The sequence below is a fragment of the Muntiacus reevesi genome, chromosome X, assembly GCF_963930625.1.
Source record: "Muntiacus reevesi chromosome X, mMunRee1.1, whole genome shotgun sequence".
NCBI classification, from domain to species: Eukaryota; Metazoa; Chordata; class Mammalia; order Artiodactyla; family Cervidae; genus Muntiacus; species Muntiacus reevesi.
The window spans coordinates 131,290,983-131,301,279 of record NC_089271.1 but is presented as its reverse complement, the minus strand read 5'-3'; the positions used below and the strand labels follow the sequence as shown (position 1 = coordinate 131,301,279).

At 48.4% G+C, this 10,297-nt stretch overlaps 1 protein-coding gene across 1 annotated transcript; it reads left to right on the top strand.

Annotated features, from left to right (window-relative positions):
* The first annotated feature begins 2,864 nt into the window (after window positions 1-2,864).
* ZCCHC12 (zinc finger CCHC-type containing 12) lies at window positions 2,865-6,033 on the top strand. The gene is made up of 4 exons (XM_065915604.1): window positions 2,865-3,059; window positions 3,409-3,460; window positions 3,667-3,806; window positions 4,207-6,033. The coding sequence occupies exon 4, from the start codon at window positions 4,317-4,319 to the stop codon at window positions 5,523-5,525; it is 1,209 nt and encodes a 402-aa protein (XP_065771676.1). The 5' UTR covers window positions 2,865-3,059; window positions 3,409-3,460; window positions 3,667-3,806; window positions 4,207-4,316; the 3' UTR covers window positions 5,526-6,033.
* Window positions 6,034-10,297: the final 4,264 nt, after the last annotated feature.

Sequence of the window (10,297 nt, the reverse complement as noted above, 5' to 3'; positions counted from 1 at the left end):
CTGCAAACAAAGCTAGTAGAGGTGATGGAATTCCAGCTGAGCTATTTCAAATCCTAAAAGATGATGCTGTGGAAGTGCTGCACTCAATATGCCAGTAAATTTGAAAAACTCAGCAGTGGCCACAGGACTGGAAAAGGTTGGTGTTCATTCCAATCCCAAAGAAAAGCAATGCCAAAGACTGTTTTAACTACTGCACAATTATATTCATCTCACACACTAGCAAAGTAATGCTCAAAATTCTCCAAGCTAGTCTTCAACAGTACATGAACTGAGAGATTCCAGATGTTCAACATGGATTTAGAAAAGGCAGAGAAACCAGAGATCAAATTGCCAACATCCGTTGGATCATTGAAAAAGTAAGAGAGTTCCAGAAGAATATCTACTTCTGCTTTGTTGACTATGCCAAAGCCTTTGACTATGTGGATCACAAGAAACAGTGGAAAATTCTTAAAGAGGTGGGAATACCAGGCCACCTTACCTGCCTCCTGAGAAACCTGTATGCAGGTTAAGAAGCAACAGTTAGAACCAGACATGGAACAACAGACTGGTTCCATATTGGGAAAGAAGCAAGGCTGTATATTGTCACCCTGTCTATTTAACTTATATTCAGAGTACATCATGTGACATGCCAGGCTGGTTGAAGCACAAGCTGGAATCAAGATTGCTGGGAAAAATATCAATAACCTTAGATATGCAGATGATACCACCTTTATGGCAGAAAGCAAGTAGGAACTAAAGAGCCCCTTGATGAAAGTTAAAGAGGAGAGTGAAAAAAGCTGACTTAAAAGTCAACATTCAAAAACGAAAATCAAGGCACCTGGTCCCATCACTTCATGACAAATAGATGGGGAAACAATTGAAATCGTGACAGACTTTATATTCTTGGACTCCAAAATCACTGTAGATGGTGACTGCAGTCATGAAATTAAAAGACACTTGCTCCTTGGGAGAAAAGTTATGACCAACCTAGACAAGTTAATAAAAAGCAGACATTACTTTGTCAACACAGGTCTGTCTAGTCAAAGCTATGGTTTTTCCAGTAGTCATGTATATGAGTTGGACTATAAAGAACACTGAGCATCAAAGAATTGATGCTTTTAAACTGTGGTGTTGGAGAAGACTCTTGATGGTCCCTTGGACTGCAAGATCAAACCAGTCAATCCTAAAGGAAATCGGTCCTGAATATTCATTGGAAGGACTGATGCTGAAGCTGAAGCTCCAATACTTTGGCCACCTGATGCAAAGAACTGACTCATTGGAAAAGACCCTGATGCTGGGAAAGATTGAAGACAGGAGGAGAAGGGGACGACAGAGGATGAGATGGTTGGATGGCATCACTGACGCGATGGACATGAGTTTGAGCAAGCTCTGGGAGTTGATGATGGATAGGGAGGCCTGGCATGCTGCAGTCCATGGGGTTGCAAAGAGTCAGACATAACTGAACGACTGAAATGAACTGAACAGAACTGAACAGTAAAGACTCTTTCACTTGATAAGGTAACATTGAAGGTTCCAGCGCTTAGGACTTGATATATTTGGGTGAACATTTAGTCTCCTACAGAATCCAAAACCTTTGCAAACAATTTCAGGAAGATCATGGACCCCAGGAAGAATATCTGCTCTGTCGTTGCATGTCAGCATAGGTATGCTGTGAACATATACACTGGAAGTTCAGTTCAGTCGTGTCTGACTCTTTGTGAGCCCATGAACTGTAGCATGCCAGGTTTCCCTGTCTTTCACCATCTGCTGGAGCTTGCTTAAACGCATGTCCATTGAGTCAGGGATGCCATCCAACCGTCTCATCCTCTGTTGTCCCCTTCTCCTCCTGCCTTCTATCTTTCCCAGCATTAGGGTCTTTTCCAATGAGCTGGCTGTTCACATCAGGTGGCCAAAGTATTGGAGCTTCAGCTTCAGCATCAGTCCTTCCAGAGATACGTTGGAAGCAGGTCTATTATTCACCATCCTCTTGACACCTCCAAATCAAATACAGTGTTTTTTTTCCCCTAAAAAGGTAGAAATAGCGATACAGATGTACAGAACAAATGGATGGACACCAAGAGGGGACAGGAGGGGGCATGAATTGGGAGACTGGGATTGACATATATACACTACTATGTATAAAATAGATAACTGATGAGATCTTGCTGTGTAACACAGGGAACTCTGCTCAATACTCCAGTGACCAAGAGGGGATATATGTATAACTGATTCACTCCGCTGTACAACAGAAACTAACATAGCATCGTATAGCAACTAAACACCAATTAAAAAAATACAACCCCCCACCCTCCAGCTCTAGCCCTAGTAAGTCAGAATCTCCCACAGGCCAGGCCCAGGAATCTGCATTTCCAATAAGCACCCCAAAATGATTGAGGCAGCCAGCCTTGCACACATCCTTTAGTGAGTATTGGTTAAACAGTCTGAGGGCACAAGTCCCCTCACTGTTAAATGGACGCAGTACTGCCACCTCCTTCACAGGAGAAAAAAAAAAGTCTGTGTAAGCTATTTGCACAAAGAAAACGCTAACGCTTTTATTTTCCACTCCCCCGATACAAAGGTGAAGAACTTTTACTGCTTATTTGATTTGGATTCCGCCTCATGTTTAATGCACCTGGCTCCAAGGCCCAAAGTTGAACCGACAGAGAGAGGGAGAAGGGACGACTCGAGAAAACTCCAGTTCCCACAACCAAGCCGCACTTGACCTCGCGGGGACCTGCTGCTCATCTCCACCCTCCACCACCGGCGAGCATTTGTATCCCGCCCGAGGCTGCGCGGAAAGCCCGCCCCCGCGCCCCGTTGATTGGCCGCGCCCGCCCGCCCGTCACGCTCTTTTGTCTCGGTTAGCTGAGGATAAAAGCTGCCGCGGCTGCCGTGGGAACTGCTGCCTGGACTCGGCTACCAGTCTCAGGGTGGCCGTGCGAAGCAGCTTCATCGGGTGGTCCCGGCTAGCTCAGCGGCTGAGGAGGCGCCCATCTTTTTCCCCTGCAGGGCCGCGGAGACAGAAGGCGGAGACGCAGCTGTCGACGCCAAAGCGTCCGGTGCCCACCAGCCCAACACAGGTAAAGAAAGGGGGGCGCGATTGCCCCGCGCGGAGAGAGCAGGGGGAAGCCCTACCAGGACTGGCGGCTCCCAGTTTAGGGAATGGAGGTCTGCGCGGCAGGGGAAGGAGCCCTCCCGCGGCCTGGCTGCGCTGAGGGAGGAGGCAGGGTTCCACTGGATGCTGCCGAATGGGTAGGATTTGCCTGGATTGAGAAAGGGGGCGTTTTCAGGGGGAGGGGGCAAGGGGCGCGTTTGGGAGGTTGGAGAATCGCAAACTGCCTTGAACCCCCTTTGCATCTCCTCATTCCTTCCGGCGGGAGGAATATGTGGGTGTGCGTCTCCAACTCCGATTCTCTTTCTCGGTGGCAGGCCACCAGAGCCGAAGCTGAACTTGAATTCTGTGCGGCTGATTACAGAGCTGGTAGGACGACGATTTCCCCGGGGGAAATGGAATGGGGGGCCTTCTTTGGCTTGTATTCAGAAGGTGGGAGAAGGAATTTTCCACCTGGCTGCTGCGGAGGCCGCGGGGTGGGGTGTGGGGGGCGGGGAGGAGGAAGCGGGATGAGGAATGAGGCTGTTTCTGACCCTTCCCCTCCCTGCCCTGCCCTACCCTCTGCGGCGGCGCAGTCTTGACGCCCTGAGGTCCCAGATCGGCGACCCACGGTGGACAGCAATCGGTTGAAGCCCGGAGGCGAGCTTTCCCACGGAGGCTACCGGTTGCAGAAGCTGGAAGTGAAATAAAGGCGCGCACTTGCTCCTGAGCTCCTGTAAGAATCTGAGAAATAGCGGGGCGGGCTGTGGAGTGGACTTTAAGAAGGGGGTGTGGTTGAGACCGGAGGAGGTTAATGAGATCTTGTTTATTCCCACAAATCCGTGACCGATGTGCTCTATTTTGAGAGCCCACTATCCTCTCCATACACTGTTACACTTAGAATTAGAAGCAACAGTTGCCGTCCCTCTTGAAGGAACGGAGGGAAGGGATAGAAGTGGCTGTAAAAAGCATCGTGCTAACACGAGACACCGGCTGGCTCCGTGAGGTTTAATTGCCAGTCTCCTGGAGGATATTTTTAGGGTAGTGGGCAGATATAAAATGTACTGCAGGATATTCAGGAAGGGAGAAAATAACCCCTGCTCCCATCTTTTATTTCGTTTGTTTCTTTTCTACAGTTTCTACTGAGGTAGGAGGACTACAGAATCCCCCAGGACGCCTGCAGATTAGGCTTTTTGTAAAAGCCTGAGCATCTTGTTAACATTTAGAGACCCGGACATCGTCCGTCATGACTAGCATCATTGCGCGCGTGGGTAACAGCCGGCGGCAGAACGCACCCTTGCCACCTTGGGCCCATTCTATGCTAAGGTCTCTGGAGAGGAGTCTTGGTCCTTTAATGGCCATCCTGGCAGAGAGAAACCTGAAATTGTTCTCGGGGAGGGTGGTGCCAGCCCAGGGGGAAGAAACCTTTGAGAACTGGCTGATCCAAGTCAATGAGGTCTTGCCAGATTGGAATATGTCTGAAGAGGAAAAGCTCAGGCGCTTGATTAAAACCCTGAGGGGCCCCGCACGGGAGGTGATGCTTTTGCTGCAGGCGGCCAACCCCAACCTCAGCGTGGCAGATTTCTTGCACGCCATGAAATTGGTGTTTGGGGAGTCTGAAAGCAGTGTGACTGCTCATAGTAAATTTTTTAACACCCTGCAGGCGCAAGGGGAGAAAGCCTCCCTTTATGTGATCCGTTTAGAGGTGCAGCTCCAGAATGCTATTCAGGCAGGGATCATAGCTCAGAAAGATGCCAACCAGTCTCGCCTGCACCAGTTCCTTTTAGGGGCCGAACTGAATGGGGACCTGCGCTTCAGGCTGAAGAATCTTCTCAGGATGTATGCAAATGAGCAGGAGCGCCTCCCCACTTTCCTGGAGTTAATCAGGATGATAAGGGAGGAAGAGGATTGGGATGACACTTTCATTAAACAGAAGCGGGCCAAGAGATCTGAGTCAGTGGTGGCAAGGGCAACTAGCCCAGTGGCACTTGGGGGCTCCCCACCCATAGTGATTAATAATAAAGACTGTAACGTGATCGAGATAGATGATACCCCCGATGACTCAGATGAGGATGTGATCCTGGTGGAGGAGTCTCAGGACCTTCCACTTTCATTCTCGGATTCTCCTCCCCCCAGATGCAGGGCCAGACCTCAGGATCAAGTGCTAATCATTGATTCCCCCAACAATTCCCAGCCTCCATCTCCTTGCACCAGTGGGGGTTCTGGGTATAAGAATGATGGTCCTGGGAATATGCGTAGAACCAGGAAACGAAAACACACAATTCGCTGTTCATATTGTGGTGAAGAGGGCCACTCAAAGGAAAGCTGTGACAACGAGAGCAACAAGGCCCAGATGTTTGAAAATCTGATCATCACTCTGCAGGAGCTGGCACATAGCGAGGAGAGGTCAAGAGAGGCCCCTGTCGAACCCAGTGACCCTTTTGAGCTTCAGTGAGGTGCTAGCCCCCAGCTTTAAGTGAATCCTAACCTATATGCAGAGTCCAGCAGTGGGAAAAATGGGGGCAGGATGCTTCTAACCACATAAATTAATCCACAAAGCAGCTTTCTTTTGGGGTGAAGGATGGAGGGTCTTGAATATTGGTATAGTGGAGGGAGATGGCCTGACCTCCATCCTTGCTACTAATCCCCTGCTGCCTAATCCTAATCCTCTGTGTGTGCTGCTTTCCTTGATGCCTTTATTCTCTTTGTGAAAGTGATATAATTCATTGTTAAATATTAAAACAGTAAAGACAAATGCAAAATATACAAATTACCCCAAACCCTTCAACCCTTAAATAACCATTGTCAACCCTTTGATGAATGTCCTTCTAGGTAGTTCCATTTACCTATGTACCCAGATAGATATATGTATAGATAATAGTGAGCAAATATAAGTGTTGTTCTAAAGTCTGTATTTTTTCAGCAAATAATATATGTTGTGAGCTTCTTTCTATATCAATAAATAGCAGCAGTTAGTTTACTGTCTGTGTATTATTTTAGGAAGAAGTAGAGGAAAAGAATAAGAAAAATACAGTGAAAAGCTATAAACGGGGGGGGGGGGTTATACACTGAGGTGGGGTTTTGATTAACTTCACTTTGCAGATGAAGAAAAAGGAAGAAGAAATGGGCTGAAATCTTCCCCAGAGGTAAATGGACAGAGCCCCTTACCACAGCTGACCTGTCCCTTAGGTCACAGAGCCAAACTGTGGCACCCGCTAGTTGACAACGTTCAAAGGCTTTCTTCTCTAACATATCCAGAAGATTCTGACCGGGGGGAGGCTGGTGCTGAGGTAATAGCCCAAACGGAGGATGCCAGGGGTCCATTCCTGATTACGTGGGGAGGGGCCGTTCTCCCTGCTCTGGGCCGGTTTCTGACATCGCCATTGCAATGTCTTCTCCCTGTCCAGGTCACAGTAGGAAATCTCTCCTGTGGGCTGATGTGGCCCCTCCCCCACCCCACTCCCCCAGTTAAGGAAGGAGAGAGCAGCTACTGGTGGGAGCCAGCATCAGGGGGCTCAGCCCCCAGAAGCCCTGAAGTGACACGTTAGGGGACACTGTCAGCCCAACGACTTCAAGGCAACCCCGCTCAATCCCGCAACTGAGAATAGCTGGGGAGGGATGAAAAGCAATATAGTTGCCCATACACATGAAGGAACACGTGGTCAGAAAGCCAGGAAGCCTTCCACATTATTTTAGTGGAGTGGAGGACATTCATGTCCTGGGGAGAAGAAGCAGGGTGGCGGGGTGGGGGTGGCGGGGTGGGGGTGGGGAACACCTTCCCAGGAACTTGCCCTGTCCCTTCTCCCAATCTCATATTGGAGATATTGGAAGGGGTTAAAGAGGACTCATCTGACCTCAGACCCCAAGGTCCTTAACGCTTCTTGTAGGTGTAGAAACACCTACCTCTGTGAGCAGCACAGGGCTGGGGGCACGGGAGTGGGGAGGACTGCATTTAAGACAGGTGACTGAAGGAAGGAATGGGCACACCTGAGAATCTGAAGGAGTTGATGTACAGGAAATCGGTGCTCCTCAGAGCCAAGAGGAGGGAGCCCAGCGGCTGGAGAGGGTTTGCCAGGGGCTAGAGAGTAAGAGGAGAGCAAGTGAGGGCCCATCAGGGACACTCACAGGAGACTGACAGTGACAGGAAGGCTAGTCAGAATCAGACCCCGGGGTCCAGGCTGAGGGTACCAGCAATGCACTGGTTGATGTGCCCAGAGAGAGACAGTGGGGTTCCCATTGTGTTAGCAACTGAGGGAGGAAGGAGAGGGAGACACCAGGTGCTGTAAGAAGCCAGTACAGCCTTTCCTGGGCTGTCAAGCCTCCGGAACCTGCTTTGAAAGAACACCCTACCCCCCACCCCCAGGCACATTCTCCATCGGTGGAAAGGGTACAGGCTCAGCCTCCCTTGTTCTGCCATCACCCCTCCCCCGGACCCCAGCATCCCAGGTTTGGCTTAAGCCTCAGCCTCCTTAACCCTCCTGACCAGAGGGAGGCTGGGAGGGCCTCTCTGCCTTAGACCCTTTAGCTGAGAACCAGCCCAGCGTGCAGATTCCAGAGGCACTCTCCTTGCATCCATCCCTGGCACTTCTGGGACCCTGGTAGCCACCACCATCTCTCCAGAGCCAAAGGGGACCCCCTCCCTCACCTCCAGGCAAGAGGCAGCTCCACTCAGGCCCCCAAAGCCATATGGACCCCCAAAATTTCCCAGATCATATAGAGTTGGAAAAATCCCTGATGCTGGGAAAGATTGAGGGTAGAAGAAGAGGGTGTCAGAGGATGAGATGACTGGATGGCATCACCAATGCAATGGACATGAACTTGGGCAAACTCTGGGAGATGGTGAGGGACAGGGAGGCCTGGCATGCTGCAGTCCATGGGGTTGAAAAGAGTTGGACACGACTGGGCAACTGAACATCAACAATAACATAGAATTTAAACTTTAATTCTTCTCTACCTCTCCATCTCTGCTGTTTTCTTAATTTTACTTTATAAACACTTGTTGAATATTTGCCCAAAGATACACTCTATGTTGCCACGTCTCTCTAGTATCCAGTAGAAGAGATAGCTGAAATAAGACAAAAATAAATCCTGCCCACCTCACTAACCTCCTTTTCACTGGAGTTAGCTTGGGAGTTCAGTTAGACCACCACTTTGAAAATATATTCTGTGATTCACCCCCTTTTTCTTCCCTCTTTCATCCTCCTCTCTGGTGTATGAATTTGAGACTGTCTACATTTTTATTTCACCAACCTGATGCCATCTGACATTTCTTTTCTGTTTCACTTTGTGTGACACTGGCTTTTCCTTTACTTGAGAAATACATATTCTCCCTAATTAGGAGACATGGACCCAATGCCTGAGCATTCAGATCAGACTAATGGGGTTAGCCAAAAAAAGCCTTCATTTCAAACTCTAAGCTTCTTTCTTCCTTTCTGCCTTCATTCTCATTGGTCGCTAAGAGGTGAAAATCACTCTTTTGTCTTGTCAGAAGAAACCGGCCTTTCTGCATTAAGGATCCCTCCTTCCTGGCATTCTTTTCCTTTGGTTTCCATGATGCCCCTGTCTCATGGTCCCCCCTTCCCTGACCTGTTTGGTGCCTGGTTCTCAGTTTACTTTGCTGAATCTTCTTCCTTTTCTTGATCTTTCCTTGCTGCTGCTGCTGCTTCAGTCATGTCTGACTCTGTGCGACCCCAAGGACAGCAGCCCACCAGGCTCCTCTGTCCACGGAATTCTCTAGGCAAGAGTACTGGAGTGGGTTGCCATTTCCTTCTCCATAATAGTAATCAAAATCAAAATCATTACAATTGTGATTTAAGAGCTTATTGCATGCCTGTACCAAGTCCTTTATTAGCAGGCCCCAGCCTTTTTAGAACCAGGGACCAGTTTCATGGAAGACAATTTTCCTATGGTGGAGGGGAGTGGCTGGTTTCGGGATGATTCAAGTATATTACATTTATTGTGCACTTTGTTTCAATTATTTTTACATCAGCTTCACCTCAGATCATCAGGCATTAGATGCCAGAGGTTGGGGATGCCTACTTTAAATGCATGCGCTCCTTTAGCCCTCCACATCAATTCCATAAAATAGGTATTACTATTAGCACATGTTTCAGATGAGGAAAGGGCTTCCCAGGTGGCTCAGCAGTAAACAATTGATCTGTAATGCAGCAGACACGGGTTTGATCCCTGGATTAAGAAGATCCCCTGGAGAAGGAAATGGCAACCCACTCCAATATTCTTGCCTGGGAAATCCCACGGACAGAGGAGCATGGCTGGCTGCAGTCCATGGGGTCCCAAAGAGTTGGATACGACTTAGCGACTAAACAACAACAACAAAAACAGATGAGGAAACACACTGCAAAGTTAAATAAACTTGCCTAGGGGTATGCAGCTAGTTAGCGGTGGAGCCAGAGGTCACACTCTAGGGTGGGAAGCCTACACTTCTTACGTATCTTAGCTCTCCTGTGTACACAGCACCCTACAATGTAGGTGCTGCTGAAGCTGCCTATGAACAGGAAACTGAAGTTTCTAAATTCAGGATGATAAGACCTGCCTTGCCCAGGTGCTTGGTGTATGAGTGATTAGCATCAGGCTTTCAAGAAATGGTAACTATTACTTGGTTAGAATGCGTGATTCTGCTACAAAAGGAAGGATGGGGGAACGTAAATACTGTCTTTGCTAAGCAGACAGTGCTTATTCAGTGATAATCTGACACTGTAACAGTTGGGCTCCAGGAGTTGTACCGAGCCTGGCCCCTGGCAGGCACAGGAGTGAAATCAGAAATGCCTGAGTGTTTAGTGGGCTTCCCTGGTGGATCAGTGGTAAAAAATCAGCCTGCCAATGTAGGAGATGTGGATTAATTAGACCCCTGAGTTGGGAATATCCCCTGGAGGAGGAAATGGGAACCCACTCCAGTATTCTTGCCTGGAAAATCTCATGGACAGAGGAGCCTGGTGGGCTACAGTCCATGGGGCTGCAAAACAGTTGGACATGACCGAATGACTAAACAACCACAACAGCCACAACAAATATATATACACAATACATATTTACATGTGTATATATATTAATATATACATACACAGTGGGATATTACTCAGTCATAAGAAGAATGAAATATTGCCATTTGAAGCAACATGGATGCAGCTAGAGATAATCATACTAAGTGAAGTAGTAAGTCATAAATAGAAAGACAAACACCATATGACAGGGGTCCTCAACCTCCAG

What these genes read in the sequence shown, in the direction of transcription:
- ZCCHC12 (XM_065915604.1), top strand. Translation starts at nt 4,317, where the DNA reads ATGACTAGCATCATTGCGCGCGTGGGTAACAGCCGGCGGCAGAACGCA.